Source organism: Xiphophorus maculatus, chromosome 19 (genome assembly GCF_002775205.1).
Source record: "Xiphophorus maculatus strain JP 163 A chromosome 19, X_maculatus-5.0-male, whole genome shotgun sequence".
Classification (NCBI taxonomy): Eukaryota; Metazoa; Chordata; class Actinopteri; order Cyprinodontiformes; family Poeciliidae; genus Xiphophorus; species Xiphophorus maculatus.
The window spans coordinates 435,736-454,898 of NC_036461.1; the positions used below are offsets into that span (position 1 = coordinate 435,736).

General features: G+C 46.9%; 2 protein-coding genes across 4 annotated transcripts; one reads left to right on the plus strand and one right to left on the minus strand.

Moving 5' to 3' along the window:
• The first annotated feature begins 514 nt into the window (after positions 1-514).
• On the plus strand, positions 515-6,831 carry ldah (lipid droplet associated hydrolase). Of its 3 annotated transcripts, XM_023352760.1 has the most exons (7): positions 515-803; positions 966-1,486; positions 1,934-2,062; positions 2,132-2,301; positions 2,367-2,607; positions 5,149-5,231; positions 5,311-6,831. In XM_023352760.1, the coding sequence occupies exons 2-7, from the start codon at positions 1,378-1,380 to the stop codon at positions 5,497-5,499; spliced, it is 921 nt and encodes a 306-aa protein (XP_023208528.1). In that variant the 5' UTR covers positions 515-803; positions 966-1,377; the 3' UTR covers positions 5,500-6,831. The 3 variants fall into 3 exon arrangements, with proteins under 3 accessions (XP_023208528.1, XP_005814647.1, XP_023208529.1); XM_005814590.3 differs by having other exon boundaries at positions 515-1,486; XM_023352761.1 differs by lacking the exon at positions 966-1,486.
• A 466-nt stretch (positions 6,832-7,297) lies between these two features.
• Positions 7,298-16,115, minus strand: LOC111612265 (ras and Rab interactor 3-like). The gene is made up of 15 exons (XM_023353032.1): positions 15,578-16,115; positions 15,061-15,184; positions 13,780-14,101; positions 13,555-13,666; positions 13,385-13,457; positions 12,906-12,997; positions 11,883-12,834; positions 11,137-11,314; positions 10,893-11,064; positions 10,425-10,540; positions 10,145-10,331; positions 9,829-9,960; positions 9,183-9,349; positions 8,738-8,852; positions 7,298-8,587 (listed from the first exon to the last, which is right to left on the minus strand). The coding sequence occupies exons 2-15, from the start codon at positions 15,090-15,092 to the stop codon at positions 8,310-8,312; spliced, it is 2,928 nt and encodes a 975-aa protein (XP_023208800.1). The 5' UTR covers positions 15,093-15,184; positions 15,578-16,115; the 3' UTR covers positions 7,298-8,309.
• Between the last annotated feature and the right edge of the window lie 3,048 nt (positions 16,116-19,163).

Below are 19,163 nucleotides of genomic sequence, written 5' to 3' on the forward strand. Positions count from 1 at the left end.
TTTCTTAACCAATTTAAACTGTATTACACCTCATTGAAACATTTGAAATCTGTTTCTGCAAAAAAAATAACTGCCAGTATGTCTACTTTTCTTTAGTTGCTCTACTGTTATTCATTTGCCTTACTGTTTATGTGCTTGTCTTTAGTCTTAGCTCCTTGTTTAGTTTCTTTTTTCTACTTATGTTGTAATGTTCTTTGTGCCTCAACGAGTTTTTGTATACTGTTTGTTTAATAAATAAAAAAAAAGAAAACAATTACAGACAAAAACCTACGATACTGACAAAAAAAAAACATGCTGGTGACGTAGACTGTGCGTCATCATTCACTCCAACTGTTATTTCTCTCCAAAACTGTTTGAATTTGTGGAGAGAAATAAAATGATTGGTCCAGGTTCGGAACACAATATGGAGAACCGAACCAGAACCAAACCGGTGTTACACCGGCATCCTAAGATTTTTTTTTAAGCTCTTTACCAGCAGGGGGCGCATCTGATTTCCAGCTCTTCTTTCGGAAACCTTCGCGCGCCTTACAGTGATCGATGGAAACGTCAAACTTGTGGGAAACACGTGACCATCAGCAGGATTTTCTGCTAGTCTGACGTCTGTTACAAGATCAAATTCAGAATCTTCTGACTTCTTCGGCACTTTTTGTTCTGACGGCAGAAATTCCGAGTCTCTGCTGCGCCTCAAACGCAGCAACGCAACACCTTAGCTAGCCAATCAGAGAGCAGTAGCATGACCAGACCGGAAGAAAAGCTCTGATCGATCATGATCGATGACCAGCTCGTTTGACCGTGTTTACCAGGTAAGCTCTACAAGATTGGCTGAGCAGACTCCGGGTGGACCGGTCCAAACGCCGGGTTTTTCCAGAACCGGGAGAACTTCTGGGTTGGTGCTGTTAGACATAGTGATGCGTTCAGGGACAGTATCGCCGCTTTAATTTCTTATTTCTGTATTATTTATTTAGGGAATATTGTTCTGTAGCAAAATCAGAACCTGAACCAGAACCGTAACTGACGGCCCGGGAGAACATACTGGATCAGTTCCAGGAAAAGATCCGGTTCTTGTGCAGGAATCAATCCAGAGTTCACAGAGGAATAAAAACTGATAACATCAGAGCAAAGGTCCATTCAATAATCTGCTGGAATAACGCGAACCTTTAACTCCATCATTTCTCTCTGGTCCAAAGTCTCCTGGTGGACCCGGGAGTCCAAACCCGCCCAGAACCTTCCGCAGAACCTCTCTGGATTCAATAAATGAATACATAGCATGATCAGGTTCTGTAGAGGATCCGGTCCAAAGACGACTATGTCCGTTTGAAACTTCCGACCGATCAGAACACCGAACAAACGGGAGGTTCAGGTTCCGGCAGGCCCAGGATGGAGACCCAGTCAGAGTTTTTCTTCTGCAGCGGAGCAGCCACCGAGGTTCTGAAAGTCGGTTCCTCTCAGCTGTCAGGAGAAGAAGTGCTGCTGCTCCTCATCCCAGGTGGGTCAGAACTTTCTGCTGAAGGCCCAGATCCGCTGATCCGGTACTTCCTGTCCCCCTGATCTTACTTCCTGTCCCTCTTACCCTGTACTTCCTGTCCCTCTGATCTGGTACTTCCTGTTCCTCTGATCCGGTACTTCCTGTCCCTCTGATCCGGTACTTCCTGTCCCTCTGATCCGGTACTTCCTGTCCTCCTGATCCGGTACTTCCTGTCCCTCTGATCTTACTTCCTGTCCCTCTGATCCGATACTTCCTGTCCCTCTGATCCGGTACTTCCTGTCCCCCTGATCCGGTACTTCCTGTCCCTCTGATCCGGTACTTCCTGTCCCCCTGATCTTACTTCCTGTCCCTCTGATCCGGTACTTCCTGTCCTCCTGATCCGGTACTTCCTGTCCTCCTGATCCGGTACTTCCTGTCCTCCTGATCCGGTACTTCCTGTCCCCACAGGAAACCCGGGGGTCGTGGGCTTCTATGAGAGCTTCTTGCTGACGCTGCACGGCATGCTGGGAAGGCCCGTCTGGGCGGTGAGCCACGCCGGCCACTGCGCTCCTCCGGACTCCATGGACCTCGTAGAAGGTAGGTCCGGTTCTAGCAACAGAAGTGGGTTGGACCCGGTTCTGACGGTTATGTCTGCTTGCGGTAAAGATGGCGCGGCGGCGGCACGACGGGACGTTTTTGGACTGGACGGACAGATCCAACACAAGCTGGCTTTCATCCGGGACCGGGTCCCCAGAGGAACCCGGTTGGTTCTGGTGGGCCACTCCATCGGCTGCTACATGATCCTGGAGATGATGAGGAGGAGCCCCGAGCTGGAGGTCCGGAACCAGAACCAGAACCGGGTCCGGTCCGGGTGGCGCTGACCCGTCTCGTCCTCCTGCAGGTCCTGAAGGCCGTGCTGCTGTTCCCCACCATCGAGCGGATGGCCCAGAGCCCGCAGGGAAAGGTCATGACCCCGGTGCTGTGCCAGCTGCGCTACCTGGCCTACCTGCCGCTCTTCCTGCTGTCGCTGCTGCCGCAGCGCGTCGCCGCCCTGCTGGTCCGCCTGCTGCTGCGTGGCCTGCCGGCGCTGGACCCCTGCGTGTTGCGGCCGGCGCTGCAGATGTTCTCCGGAGACTGTGCAGGTGGGTTCTGCTGGGTTCTGCCGGGTCTCTGCGAGCGGTCAGCAACTTCCTCTGCATCTAAATCCAGTGGGCTGGCTTTTACATCATATTTTTACTGCAAAAACACAAAATCTCAGCAAATGTCAAGATTTTAATATCTCAAAACACTTGAATTAAGAGAAAACCAACTTAAAACTAAGCTGCCAGCAAATAAAGAAGCTTTTCCTGATTCTTTATTTTAAAATGCAGCGGCAGATTTCGTCACAAGTTAATTACTGTCAGAAACGTCCCAGTTGTTTTTATTGATACGCAGGAACAGTGATTGTTTCTGATATGGGCAACGATAGACATGAATACGTCGACGCCTCACTGAGCGCTGAGTCCTACGTTACGTCGCCGCCATCTTGTGTGTGGCAGCAGAGCAATAGGAGCTCCCCAAGTCCTGTGCTGTTCGGACTTGTTTCAACCGTTTTACAATACATTTGCATTACCTTTCACAGGTAAGATTGAAAGAAAATAAATATTAACATAATTTTTACAAACAGAATTACTTCACTTTGCGGCCAGAAACTCACTTCTAAACAACCGAGAAATATTTCCTATGTAGCTAAATTAGCCCGAAGTGACCACTGATTGTTAGCGTAGCTAACGTTTTCATATTGTTTTAATGAGAGAGAGCTGATGAGAAACCGCTGTTAGAGGAAGTGCATTAAAGACCAGGGGATTTAGAGAGGAAAGGTCAGTCAGGGTCAGAGCTGGAGCTGCTGTTCTTCTGTTTCACAGCTCAGCTTCACAACGCCGCCATCTTTAGCTATAAAGATGCTACGAGTCAGAAAACAACATGATGAAATATAGGTTTATTCTGAATGAGAAGGAAAAATAGATGTATTTTCTATTAGACTTTTGGATCATTTCGCTTTTATCCTGGGCTTTAGCCCGAGTAGCAGGACGTCTCAGAACTCACTGGACTTCTCCCAGTGTTCCCAGTATGATATAAATTAAAAAATGCGTTTTATTGCACACTTTTATTCTTTTATTTTTTGTGTATTTTTAAGAGAAATATCTCAATCTGAAGTATTAATGTATTAAGACAGCTTATGTAATGGAATAAAAATAATTTACTGTTAGAATTTTTTCACTCTTTGTCCATAGCAGAGTGGACTTATACTGTAAAAGTTTTTCTGGAAAAAAGTAAGAAAAATATGTAGCTAATGTTTGTCAATGACTGATTTATCAAAGTTTATTGCCGTTACAATAAAATGTCAAAAAATAAAAGGAAATTTTTATTTCTTGACATCTTGAAACGTTAAATTATGGCATCATGTAAATATGTTCTTAAATAAAACACTGTAAAAGGATTTCTGTTCATCAGTGTCGATATAAAAACAGTTTATCAGAATCATTTCTATCACATCAAAACATTTTGCTCTTTATTCAGAATTTCCCCCAAAACAAATAATCACATTAAAAGTTAGAAACTCTGTCTTTGGTCATTTCTTTGATTACCAAATGTATCAGTGTGTGAGAGAAAATGTGTCAATGACAGGAATGAACTTAAAATACTTTGAACGTCACTTTGTGAAGTTCAGTCCAGTTACTAGTGTTAGCTAACTGGCAGAAAGGCCACACTCAATATGGCGGCCAACCCGCTCCATGAGGCGTCTGTGTGTTCGTGTCTATGTGGGCGACTGCCCAGGGCGGCAGTTTGTGAGGAGTAGCTGGTAGAGATGGGCCAGCTTTGCCCTGTGTATTGTCTTGAAGGCAGGACGCCATGTTAATCTGCTCCACATAGCAAATGTTTGTGAAGCTATGTGATTTATTCAGTGATAACTAATTGCAAAGAAATAAGTGCTAAGAAGTATTTTGCAAAGCATGTTCATATGTTTAAGGTTAATTACTTAAGGTTTGCAAATTATTTTGTTTATGCCCAGAGTGAAAGAGTAAAACCAAGACTGAAGACTTTAAACATTATAGTTTAGTAAATTGTTGATGTTGAGGACAGTCTGAGCTGACTATAATTCACACTGTCAGCACAGTAGCCTCATTTCTTCTATATTCAATGTTTGATATTAAAGCTCTATTGGAGACAATGTGGTACGAGATACTACAGATTTGGATGTTATGAAAACGTTTATTTGAAGACATTTTAATGTCTGCACATTTTAAAGCCCTCATGTTTCATTTATTAGAGACTGAAGGATAGAAATTAGAGCTGAGGGAAATGTTTGTATGAAATAAGATTTTGTCAAATAAAAAGACAAACTGGATGACACAGATGACCTTCACACCACCAACAGCCACAAAACAAACCCCTTGTCGCCCTGGGGGAGGCGAGGGGGCGCCGGGACGGTGGGTCGCCCAGGGCACCAAACAGGCTAGGGCCGCCTCTGCTCAGGAGATACTGAGCTAAGCTCCAGTACTTCCGCCAGAGTACAGACTGAAGTATGTGAGATTCAGTGATTTTGCTGAAGGTTTGATGCTCTGAAACTTCGACATGATGAACGTTCTCCCTCCGCTGCTCGGCTCTCGCCTTCATGGCTCTGGTTCTGGTTCTGGTTGCAGTGAACTCCATGTACCTGGGCGGCCAGGAAATGAGGATGGTTCAGGAAAGAGACAACGTTACCATCCAGAAGAACCTGGACAGGGTAAGAACCCATCCGTCTGGGTCAGAATCACCTCACCGCTTCCATCAGAACCTCCAAGTTCTGCCTGGTTCTGTTGCAGCTCATTTTCTATTATGGAGCCACGGACCACTGGTGTCCGGTCAGCTACTTCCAGGACATGAGGAGGGACTTCCCGCACGGAGACATCCGGCTGTGTGAGCGAGGCGTTCGGCACGCCTTCGTCCTGGATGCGGGGCAGGAAGTGGCTCAGATGGTGGCGGCGTGGATCGGCGGCTCTCTGACGGCGTGAGGTTCCACGCCTGAGAACCCAAAACCTGCCAGACCAAACCCAGGGCCAAACGGTCCACCTGACCTGCTCCCACACACATCGTCATTAAATCCTTCAGCGCCTGAAGCTTCATCATCATGTGGGGAATCAGAATTCACATTGTTGTTTGGCTCATGCAGTTATTAATAGATTAATCAATAATTCATTCAGTTATTGATGAAATGGATTCTGTGGTTTTGGCAGCACCTCAAACGGTGTAGAGAATCTGAATTCTGCGGGACAAAATGTTGGACTTGAGTAGGTTTAGCTATGAAATGAGATGCTCATGGAAATGATTAGTAACACCAGAAGATTAGACGAAAAGCTAAACAGCTAGTTTAGCTAACTACTAACTAAACCAGTAGTTAGCAGGTGAGCTGCTAGCAGTTTAATGAATCAGACATATATTTAATGAGCCATTAATGAATAAAATAAAATGCATTTGAAATTTGTTATTAAAATTATTGTAATTAATTTAGCACTTAATGAATTTAACTGTTAATTTGTGGTTTTATTTTTCTAATTAATTGTGTTTTAATAAATTTATTTTGACTAACTATTTTTAAATGATTATTTCTATTAATATTTATTGCGGATCACTGCTGCCAAGACCCGCCTCCTTTCATAATCGGACCAATAGCGGCGATGGACACTTTAAACTGGGATGATTGAGTCACTGGTTGCCATGGTGATTTCCGCCATAGCAGGATGTCTGTAAGAAAAAGTGGCGTCTTAAACTGTGAGGGTCAGAACATTCTGGTTCCTGTTGGAGATGTGAACAGAACCTCCAGGTTCTGTTGGAACCATTCAGAACTGAAGTGGGTCGGGTAAAGTCCTTTAGCCGGTCTGGTAGAACCGGCTAAAGGAGTAACGAACCCAAAAGTAACGGCGCTAAATGCAGCAAACTGCAGTGACGTTGCACCATTACCATGGTAACGGGTTGCTGTTCTTCCAGTAATTGCGTCAGTTTGGTGGAACGTTAGCATTCCCCTGCAGAACAGCGCCCTCTGCTGGCAGGCAGTGGCTGCTGGTTCCACAACCACATCACTGTGTTGCTCAATGGCACTGTGGATTTAAACCTGCAGCCACAGAGCAGAGAGAGCTGCTGCTGCTCTTGATGATGATGGTTCCAGAGTTTCCCCCAGTAAGCCTGCTCAGCCCGCCGGGCGGCGCCGAGGAGCCCGCCGGGTTTTTATATTAAAACATGTGAAGTTGACAGGAAAAGTAAAAACATTACTGGGTTATTACATGTTACAGGAAAACATGGCAGTGAAACGATATTTAAACCCAGAACTAGTCTGAAAATCAACTAATCAAAAAATACAATTAAGATGAATATGAATTATTTGCACTTCTGTTTAATCCAAATGAAGTCAGCGGCTCCATCAGGCCCCCAGGGCTTCAGGGGCCATAAAGGCTGATATTTTAACACAGATATATAAATGTAACATTTATTTATTGAGATTATCAATGCTGCTAAATTTGATTTAATGGTTTCAGCATAAATTAAAAGATTTTAAATTGTTTAACATTTAAATGTCAGATTTTAAAGAGCTGGCAAGTTTACTTTCTAAAAGTTCAAAGACCAATCTTCATACTCAGATTATTTTGTTACCATAGCAACAATCTGATGCTGTGAGTTTAATCTTTGACTTTGAGCTGTTTGTTCACAAATACAAATTAATAAACTGCAATTATAACTTATTGTTTTTTATGTTGGCCAGTTAATCTACTCTCTCTCTCCCAGATTAAATCCAACCCAGAAGCTGTTAGAGGTGCTGATGGTTTTAGCAGCAAGAGGGGCCCCTAGGTCAGATTCTGCCCCAGGCCTCATGCAGCCTTGGACCGGCCCTGCAGGATGAGTTCAATCTGCTGCACTGAGCAGAGATGAGCAACAAGCTGAGATTTAATTCAGTGCTGCTAATGTGGCTTTAGCAGCTCTAACATTTCTGAGTTTTAATAAGACACAGAAACTGTTTTGGTTGCTCCAGTTTCTCAGATCTCAGCGCTCATTAACTCTAAGTGGACAAAGCATTTGATATGGTTTGATGCATCATGTAACTGGAAAAATAATGATAAAATAAAATAAAACCAGCGTGATGCGTGACTACGAGACGTGCATGATGAGGTTAGCGCTGGTTCGTTAACTGCTAACGCTCCGACCAACCGGAACACAGACATGAACTTTACAGGGCAGACAGCGCCACACGCTGGGCAGCGAGTTGAGATGGAAACGCCCCATACAATAAATCATTCAGCTGCTGCAGCACGAGGCTCCAGCGATGTGATTGGTCCGACTTTAAATGCATAAAGCTATCTTCTATAAACATATATTTTAGGAATAAATCTGCTCCGCCAGTGAAACGCTCAGAGCAACAAAGACGCTTGCAATCTGGCTTAAAAGAAAAAAGGTTTTTTATTTATTATTTTCCAAAAAACATAAACAAGAAAGGCTTAGCCTGGCAGTGGGGCTAGTAAAGCATGGCGGGCTGCCAGACCTGTAATATACTGGGGGAAACCCTGGGTGATGATGATGATGATGATGATGATGATGGCGATCATCATCATCAATCCTAATCCATGGTAAGGATTCACCAGATGATAAAATGTATTAATCACATTTCCTTGGTCCCCAATCATCATCATCATCATCATCATCATCATCAGTTCTGACCCGTCTGGTCCAGATTCGGTTCTCCAGGTTCTCCTCAGCTTTAGTTCTGAGGTCAAAATACATTCCTGCTCTGTCATGCAGTTACCATGGCAACACTCTGCCTTGGATGCCTTAGGGGTTAAAGGTCAATCAGGGCTTCCTCCTCCTCCGGTTTCCCAGGACTGACAATTTGGAAGTCCTCACCAGGCAGAGGAGGAGGCGGGGCAGAGGGACAGGTCCGGACCTGGGGGGGGTCGGGCCGGTCGGGTCGGACCTGGAGGGTGCCGGGTCGGTCGGGGGGGTGGTAGAGGAAGCAGTAGGCTCCGGGCTGGCAGCGGTTCTTGACGTTCAGGGCCCGGTCTGTAGGAGCGACGGGCTGCAGGACTCCATCCACAAAGACACTCAGCGTGAAGCCGGCTGGGAGACAGAGAGGACAGATCAGAACCTGCAGATCCTGATGGTCCATTTGATTTGATAAGGTTTCCACTAGTCAGTAAGTTTGTCCTTTTGATCCTGATGGGGAACAGGAAGTGATGTCACATGTGGGAGCTAGAAGCAGACCGGTACCTTGCTCATAGCGTGCAGCGCACTGATCGGTCAGTTCCTGGATGCTGGTTGTAGGGAGGACGCCCAGGGTTTTCGGGTTGACGCCGATCTCAGGACTAAACACAGTCAGGAAGTCCTGCAGAGGAACAACCACAGAGTTTCAATGTCAGGCAGCTCACCTGGGTCCCCTTGGTCACCTGGGTCCCCTGTTTCCCCTGGGTCACCTGTTTCCCCTGGTTCACCTGTTTCCCCTGTGTCACCCGGTTCCCCTGTGTCACCCGGTTCCCCTGGGACACCCGTTTCCCCTGGGTCCCCTGTTTCCCCTGGTTCATTTTGGTCCCCTGGTTCACCTTGGTCCCCTGGTTCACCTTGGTCCCCTGGTTCACCTGTTTCCCCTGGTTTCCCTGTTTCCCCTGTTTCCCCTGGGTCACCTGTTTCCCCTGGGTTCCCTAGATAGCCTTTGTACCCGAACAGAGTTGTGGCCGTCCCGCTCCTGGTTGAGGGTCCGCCGTCTTTCCCAGCGGTGGATGGAGTCCTGGACCTCTCTGCTCAGCTGTCGCGTCGCTGATCTCTGCTGGTCAAACGTCTTGATGTGCTCCAGCGCGCCGTAGGTGGTGGTCAGGTAGTAGGAACCTCAGACACATGGACAGGAAGTGATGTCACTGAGAACCAAGACCTCGCCCAACCAGAGTTCAGTTGGGAAGATCTGGACCTGGAGACGCCGCACCATCAGCTTAGGGTCAAAGGTCACCACCAGCTGATGATGAAGCGATTCAAAAGCTGGAGTTCATAAAGCATTTCAGAAAACCCAGCTTTTATTTTGGCAGTCCATGTCCTGTTATTGGCAAATGAATTTGCACATTAACTAAATATTTAGCTCTGAGATTTATATTTAGTTTGATATTTAAACATTTAGTAATAAACTGGGACAATTATATAAGATGAATAACAGGGTGAAAATTAACCACCATTTTCTGCCAATAAACCAAATTCTAAATTATTGTTAATTTTTGACTAACTTTCCAAACGGAGCCTCATTGTTCAGAACCGCTGCTCCGTTTAGTCAGGAGGAAAGACAGAACTCAGGGTGCACTAACTTTCCCCTGCCCTACCTTCGCCCTGGGTGAGCGCCGGGTCCATCAGCTCCATCATGTATTCCACGTCCAGCTGCAGGGCGGTCATGTTGGACCGGGCCAGGACATACATCATCACAGGCAGGAAGTCGTCGGCGCCGTGGGCCCGGCCTGGACAGATGGGACGTTAGAGGACGGTCTGGTCCAAACGGATTTAGGTGCTCCCTGATTCAAGGTTCTGGTTCTGAACCAGGGAAAGCTAGAATTGTATGATACCGGTTTGGACCCAACACTGCTAATCTGCTTTTGGGGTGATCTAAACACTGAGCCCGAGGTTCTGAGCTGAGGTTCTGACCTGGGCAGCTGACGGACATGGAGTGGTAGATGAGCCTGCAGGCCTTCAGCAGCAGCTGGATCTTCCTTTGGGGGGAATACTCCTGGTGCAGCTTGTTCAGCTTCAGGCTGATCCGCTCCATTGCTGCCACCTCCGGGATGGAGGTGCAGATCCCCAACGCCGTGGTGGTGCTGGCCAGGACCACGGCCTGGGGTTGAGGGGCACAGGGACAGGTGGCAGGTGACTTTAGGGTTCACATTCTTTGCGCAGGCTCAGTGGGGGTGTGAATACTTTGTCCCACCTGGTTCTTCTCCAGCTGCCTCCAGCTCTCGGTGTGCAGCCTCTCCAGGCTCCGGTAGATCGGCTCCTTCAGCGGCTTCAGGACGCTCTTACACAGAGCCGCTTCCACCAGGCTCTCTGCACAGCACAGAAAGTTTTCACTCTCTACTAGCTGCTGCAGACAACACCAATTATTTCCACACTGCCTAGAGCTCATGCCTCTCGTTCTACACTTTTTTTAATGAGACGTGTATAACAAACTGCAATAACTGTAGTTTTGTTAAAAAGTCAACTACCTCTTCTTTGACTGGAAGTTCCAACAATGCAACAGAATTAAAACAAACTGACTTCTTCTATGGAAATGAAACTGAACACAAGAAGCCTATGATCTGGTTAGTCACAGGAAATATATTTCAGTATCATGATACTACAGGAAATGACAGAGAGGCCGCAGTCAGCGGCTCTGACAGCTGCCAGAGGTCAAAGTTACCCAGCTTGTCTTGCGTGTACTGATGCTGAGGCTCCAGCAGAGCCTGCAGCTCTGTGCTCTGCAGGAGGTAACTCTTCAGCTGGGTCATCATCTGTCTGATCTCCTGCAGAAGCTCTGTGGACGTTGTATGCTTGGACATTGTCTCCAGGGTGAAAGCTCTGTGGTCCTTGACCTGAACACAGGGGGAAGGAGATTCAGGTGGTTAATGGGCCGATGAAGGTTACAGACCCCTCACCATACTCACCAGGTTACCAAAGTAGCTAACAGGGTCTCTGGCCAACTCAATGATGCGCTTGGTGAGGCGGCCGTCATGGTAGATGAGTCCAGTAAGGACGGTAGAGAGGCGGAGGCGGGCTCGGTCCAACATGATGGTCGGGGTTCTCCTGACGGCTCCTTTGGTGCAGCTTCTGTCTGCATGAACCCTGGATGGAAGACACAGCAAGAGCTTCACTTGCCCAAATCTGCCTGGGTGACAGAGTTGGGCCCCCCTGTTTTCAAGCCCTATGGTCCCCAGTCTTCTGTGTTGCCATGGGAACACATCGATGCATCACAACCATGGTGATCACCTTGCATGCCAGCCATGGTGCAGCTACTTCACTGCTACACAACCAAAACAACTGGAACTCAACTTTACCACCAAGACCATCACTGAACCTGCCCCTATGCTGGCAGAGGGTTTAAGAAAAGTTATACACTCGGACCCAGAACAACTTATTCTCATCAGACATTTCTACCAAAATATGACAACAATGTGCTGGAAGAGTCATGTACGCAGTCATGATGGACACTGGATTTCACACCGTAGATCTCCAGTAAACACAAACTTCAAAGCAGGAAAACGTCAAAATGCATCACCAGATTGACTTTCCTCAATACTGTCATTATTTGTCATTTTGAGTCACACAGAACAGGCCAGCAGACGGAAACTCAACTGGGACCGGCACTAAAGGATTTAAACCCCCAACCGGCCCTTACTCCCCCCAGACCCACCTGGGGTTTGCGTCCTGCTCCTGGTTAAGCTCTCCCTCTTCCTCTGTGCTGCTGATTGAGCAGGAATCGAGGTCAGCTGCCAGAGCAGCACCCCCCTGTGGTGAATACAGGGACACATCTGGGCGCTGAGGCGGTGAGGGAGGGGGAACTTTCATCCCTGCGCTCTGATCGGTTGGTCCTCCAGCTGCCTGGTTGGAGCCCCCAGCTGAGTTGGCGAAGGACGGCTTAGTCCTTGGAGGCGGGACCGGGCGAGACGGCTTCTTTATTGCCAGAGAAGATGTGGAGTTGGTCTTTAGCATGTCCTCCTTCCCCAGCTTCAGCTCTTGTTCCTCCTGCGCTTTCCTTTTCACCGCCTCCTCCTGTTCAACCTCCTCGCCCAGCAGACCTGCCCTACTTCCCCATTTCTCCTTCCTCTTTTCTCCCTCAGTGTTCTTTGCAAGATTTTGTCCGTCTTCCTTGGCTGGCAGCTGGCATCCTGAGGTACACTGGAGGGGGGCAGGAGGCACTGGCCCCTGGGGCAGCTGGGGGGCAGGAGGCACTGGCCCCTGGGGCAGCAGGGGGGCGGTAGGTCTCGGCGGTGGAGGCGATGTTGACTTCCTCCCTTCTTTCTCACTCACTGCTCTTCCTTCCTCTTTTCTGTCAGATTCTGGAGTATCAGAAGACGTAGCTGGAGGTGAGAGAGGAGAGGAGAGAAGGCCTGAAGTCAGGCTAGGGGGCCGGGGGGGCGGCCGTTTGGGAACTTTGACTCGTGGAGGTAATTTCTTTGACATTTCTCCATTCTGCAGGGAGGGGGTAACTGCTTCACTGAGGAAGGACTCTGGTTTGGAGATGGAGGATTTTCTTTCTGAACTGGGCCCCTCCACAGGCACTGGGTTGACATACAGGTAGGTGTTGGGCTGATCGGTCCGGTCCGGGTTCTGAGGCCTCTGGTTCAGGTCAGACATCCAGAAATCTGCAGCACAAACATTCAGGAGATGTTTAAAGCCTCAGAGACAATGAAGTGAAGCAGACGGGTTTCTTTACCTGCACCCAAAGCAGAAAGGACCTCCAGGTCCTCTTCCCTGGTTGCCACGGCAACAGACAGAGGTAACTTCAATGGCATCGCAAGAATGTCTCTGATTGGACGATCAAGTTCATAAAAATTACAACTGGATTAAAATAGCTTTGCACTATTATGGATCCACATTTTATCTTTAAAAAGTACAAAGGATGGAATGGCCCGTCCTTCAAATTAAGTCAATTGATTTTAAAAACGCTCAGCTGTTCAACAGATTAACACATTAATTACTAATTCTAGTTTTACTAATTGTAGTAAAACAGGAAATATCTGCAAGATCAGCCAACATATCCAGTTTGTTTAGGAAGCGGGTCATAAAAAATAGGATAGATAAGATTTATTGTCATTGCCATCAACAGATTACAACGAGATTGAGATTTGCTCGACTATATATATTGACAACAAAAACCTAGAATTTATATCAGCTTCCCTGTGTGTGTTTTACCTGCTGGTGCAGTAGAAGGAGATCAGCTTGAAGACGTCATCAAAGAGCAGCGAGGATCCCTCCAGGTGAACAACTGAGAACAGGATCAGGTAGAAGTTACATCAGCTCGGTTTTCGCTCCGCATGATAAAAAATTGGCTTCGTTCTGTGTGGATATCATGTGACCCGTACAGGCGTGAAGCTGTTGGACCGCCACGCCGCGTACCGCCGGAGCACCGCCTTCATCAGGCAGCCGGACCGAGATCATGGTGACCCGATCTGCTGCAGTGTGAGCCAGGAACGTCTGCAGAACATCAGGGAACATTAGAGGGAACGTCTGCAGAACATCAGGGAACGTTAGAGGGAACGTCTGCAGAACATCAGGGAACGTTAGAGAGGGAACAATTAAAGTCTTACCCCTGCTGGCTGGTTCTCCAGGAATCTGGAGGCGGTGTCGGGACTCAGACCTCTGGGTTGCCATACCGAGACGCTCCCCAGCACCCGGTCCAAAGAGCTGAGCAGAAACGGACCGGAGGGAGGGGCTAGGGCAGGGTCAGAGGTCGAGTCGAGGGGAGGAGAGGAGGAGAGGACGATGGGAGAGAGAGGAGAAGAAAGAGGAGGAAACAGGGGCGCTGGGAGCTGGGAGGGTCTCAAGAGGAGGGGCGGGGGCGGGGGCCGGCCTGGCCTGGCGGGGGGAAGGGAGGAAGAGCAGGATGAACGGCTGAGGGGGCCGCTGTGGCTGCAAAGAAGAAGAAACACATGATGAACTTTGACCTAACAGAGCTGCTGTTTATCACTGAACCCTCCTCTTATGGAACTGGTGATCCAGGAGGAGTGATGCATCATGGGAACAGGAAGTCTGGTAATCAGTAACTGACCTGGATGATGGATGGATGGATGGATGGATGGATGGATGGATGGATGATGGATGATAGACAGATGGATGGATGTTGGATGGATGATGGATGAATGACGGATGGATGGATGATGGACAGGTGATGGACGGATGGACCGATAAATGGATGATGGACGGATGTTGGATGGATGATGGATGAATGACGGATGGACGGATGATGGACAGGTGATGGACGGATGGACCGATAAATGGATGATGGATGATAGACAGATGGACGGATGTTGGATGGATGATGGATGAATGACGGATGGACGGATGATGGATGGACGTTCAGATTATTCTATCAAAACATTTTTCACTATAAAAAATAAATGAAGGAAATCCAGAAATGGAGATCTGGAAAATTTAAAGTTACCAACAGGAGGCGGTTCTGACAGACCAGACCCGACCCGGTCCGGTCTGTCAGAACCATCTCAGATGAATGCAGTTCTACTAAACATGGCTTTGATGAAGCCATGAAAACAATTTATTCCCAGAATAAATGTGGATTAGGGAGCTTTTCTTTCTGTAGATCAGATTATGGAACAAACCGGACGGAATGAATTCTGGTGCAGATCTGGGTTTCTGTCCAGGTTTCTGAATGTCTGATGGAAATGTTTCAGCAGTTCTGAAGTAACAAGAGGCAGCAGAATGTTCCGGACCCGCTGCTGATCCACATGGAGGCGCTGAGTCATCACATCTGTTCCTGCAGCTACGGGCTCCGGAGCGCCCCGTCCCCGGTTCATAGCAAAACCTGCCCCCTGACCTCCTCAGTCTCCTCCACAGTCACCTCAGGAACTCACCCTGTGTCCTGGGGAACTCCGCTGGCCTCCATCAAGCTTGGAGAGTCCGGCGAGTCGACGGCTCCGTGTCTCTAGGCTCCATGGGAAACTCCGCCTCCGATTCCCATCCTGTTGCTCAACCGGGCTGAAAAAGGAAAAAACAGTGAGGCAGCAGGAAAACGTTAGTCTGCTTCAGCCCTCCCTCACTTTGTGTCAACTTCCTGAACTCAACATGAGAAAGGAAGAGGCCAAACACTTTGGTCAGACTTCCTCCCACCGACTCTGTCTTCTTTCTCTCTAAGCATTCTCTCTGCTCCAACGTTTCAGTCAGACTGAAGCTTCAATCAGACCAAAGTCCTGGTGTAATTTGAGGTCGCTGTACCTTTAAATCATAATGTCTCTAACTGAAACCCTTCCTTTCCTCCCCCTCCTCTTTGTGGTTAAAGTTTTCCAGATGTCTCCTTCCAGACTGAGGAATGTGTAACTTTGATTCTGCAGGCCTCACACTCTTCCAGCGCTCCTCCTCATAGAAACTCACCGCTGCTGCTCCGTCGTCCTCTGTGTGTAAGATCGCTTCTCACCGGAGGATCCTCTGCTCACAGTTAAGCCGAATCAACACAAACGACTCTGTTAGCAGGACTCGCTGTCTCAGGACGCAACCAAAACTAGCTTCACACACTGAGTAGGACAAACAGCAAGAAATGTTGCCATAGTGACAGCTGTAGGAGTTTGCATGGTCACACACCTCATTCCCCCCTTCCCCCTCCCACACACACACGCGTGCACCAACACACACACTCTCTAATGCAGTCATAGAGCAGCCGAGTGTGGGGACTGTGCAGCTGCTTCCTGTGTGAACGTCTCGTTGCCTGTGGACTCTCAGCGGTTCTGCTCAGCGAAACATGACAGCCAGGTGTGAGAGTGACCTCAGACAGGGGTCAGTGGCAGCCAGTCGCCACTAGAGGGAGGCAGAACACAAACAACTGTCTGGTGGACAGAGAAACTGAAGTCCCTCATGATCCTTCACCTTTTCTTAGTCTCAGTCCAGCCTTCACACCTGGACGTATACCATCCACTTTATTAGGTACACCCTGGGTTCGACTCATTTTTTCTATACAAGAGCAATAAATATTTATAGTTCAGGTTCAACAAGGTGTCGTTAATATTCCTGAGACATTGGTCCATGTTGACGTGAATATCCGGTTCCTCCAGTGTCTCTGGGGTCTGCTGCTGCAGGGATCCTCATGCTGGTGTTCTGCAGACACACAGCTCTTCTTCACACCAGACGGGTGGTTGTTGGTTAAAATCCCAGCACATCAGCAGGTTTCTCCATTGGATTCAGGGTTGCCAGCACTTTTCAGCTTTAAAGAACATCGATCACAGAATGAAAGTATGATTGCAGAGGGGCTGTTGTTATTTTGGCTTTCATTAAACTAAGGGCCGCTAAGATTAGGTATGTTAATTATGATAAGCAAAGATAAAACAAAAAGCTACTCTAGGTTAAGACTGGACAGGGCAACGAAAGGCTAACTACTGATATAAATTCTATGCTAAGGTATGGTAAGCCGAGCCAAAATAAGACAATCTAAGGTAAACTAAGATTATATAAACTACAGCTAGCCAAGTTAAAACTGGGTAAAGTAAGATAAACTAAGCTAAGATACAGGAAGACAGCAAAATAGAAACTTCAGCTGAGGTAAGATAACGCAAAATAAAATTACCTAAGGCAGGGTGGATATAATAACAATAATAATAATTAATAATAATGAATTTAATTCCCAATGCACTTTTCGTTAACAAAAGTGCTACATACGTACATGTAATCACAGAGAATAACAGTCAAAGCACAATGTTAAAAAACGTGATTAAAAATGAATAAAATCAATGACAAAATCACACAAACGCAGAATAGGCTTGTTTGAAAAGTATAGCTTGGTCAGAGGAGCCATACTAAGCTACGCTTTGAAGAGCAACTCTATGGTAACAGAACAGAAACCAAACAAACAAAGATGACAAAAAACAAGATAAGAAACTAAAATAAGCCTGGCTAGCTTAAAATAAGGCAAGCTAAGCGTCAAGTTTTGTTGAGCCTAAGGTTGGACTCAAATGCAGAGGCATAGAGTAAAAATGACAACAAAAACTTACAATAAAGCAGCAAAACACAAAAAGCAGGAACAAACGGGAAACTGGTACAAAGAGAATCGTGACGGAGGAACCAGACAGGAGGAAAGCTAGAAGAAAAGACTGATTCTGATTGGCTAACGGGCTGCAGGTGTGAGGGAAGAGAGAGGGGCCAGGGACAGTACACCGGTAAGAATGAACTACTAAGCACAAAGAATAAGAGAACAAACTAGAAACTCTGAATTAAACAGAAACAAGGTTGAGAATAATAAATTAGATCAGAAAACGAAAAAAGATCCTGACACCGAGATACTGAAAGGCTAAACATAGCAGCAAGCTAAGCTAAGGTGGGCAAATAAATACACTGATATGAGATGTAGAGACAAGTCAGGGCAAGTTGATGAGAGAAACACTAACATAAGGTAGGACATGAGTCAGAATACAATTATTAATTTAAGGTAAACTACAAAAGATAAGGCCCTATATAAGGTAAGCTAATCTAAGCTAAGCTGAGGGAAGCTAGGATAAATCAAACTAAAATACGATAAGCAGAGATGAGTTATGGTCAGGTAGGCTAATATAAGGAAAGTCAAAGATATGAAAAGTAAATCAGTTAAGATTCAAGGTAAGGTAGGCTAAGCCAAGCTAAAATAGGCTAGGCTAAGCTAAACTAAAATAGGCTAAGCTAAGCCAAGCTAAAAAAAAGCAGCGTTAAAAAGGGAGATGGAAACATCTGACTGGTCTGTGCCTTACCAGAACAATGAGAAAAGTCAGATTCCAAAACTCCAGCAGGGGGCGCTCTCTGCTCCACGCTGGCTTGAACTTCTATTTCCTGTTTTGTACATCCATGTTGCGCCAACATCTGATGGAATTAGCTTTGATTGGCTCCAAACCAGCAGATGGAAACATGCCGACTTTGGAACCGTCTTTCTGTGGCTCTGAAGGTTCAGAGGTCAACCTGATCTCTAGCTTCCAGCTGGAACAACTGAAGCTGTGTGTTGACTGTAGATCTGTAACTCTAGATTTATTGCTCTAGATCTACCACTCTAGATTGTACTTCTTTTTTAAATTTATTTTTTATTTATTTATTTATTTTTAGTTAATTTTTATTTTTTACCCCTCCAGGGGGTCTTTTGTGGGCTCTAGTGTCCCTTATATGACAGCAGGCTGACAGGAAACTGGGAAGGAGAGGGGGGAAGACATGCGGCAAATGTCATCGGGTCCGGGAGTCGAACCCGCGACGGCCGCGTCAAGGACTGAAGGCCTCCAAATATGGGTCGCGCTAACCACTACGCCACCGCGGCACGTCCGAGATTGTACCTCTTTAATAACTTCAATTTCTGTTCAGAAGATTTTGTCTCATCCACCCATTTATCTATTCTCAGCATCTGTTCAGTGACTGGATGAGTCAAAGGTCTCAAAGGTCAAAGGTAGAGCTTTGTGGTCATCCACAAAGCTCTACATAATGTAGAGCTGTGTATCATCTGTGTCGTCATGGTAACTGCTCTTATTTCCTGTTATAACCTGAGCCAGTGGTAGTATATATATCCACCCATTTTCTTACACCCTTGTCCCTAGTGGCATCGGGAGGCACTTCTGTCACTTTGATGGGAAGTTTTAGTTGCTATTCAGTCGATGAAGTCTCTTCTTCATTCTGTGGTTTCTGGAGGATAAAGAGTGTTACTGTGACCAATCACAGCTGCTCCTGTTAACTGCTAGCTGCTAGCTGGCGGTGTTCTTCCTCCAATGAGACTTTGCAGGTGAACCATCAGCTTACCTGTGTGTGACCACACAGGTAAGCGAGGAGGAAAGGACAGAGCGATGCTGATGATCACGATGCTTTTAAACGGCTCTGCTCAACATGTGAGGATCCATTGTTGCTCTTTCTTTGCTGTAACTCTGCTGCTGCTGCCGCCTCCACAGCGATGCGTGTTGCATTAACGCCGAGGTGAAGAGTGGGAGGGAGAGGGCAAACCGAGAGGTACGAGAGGATGGAGAGAGCT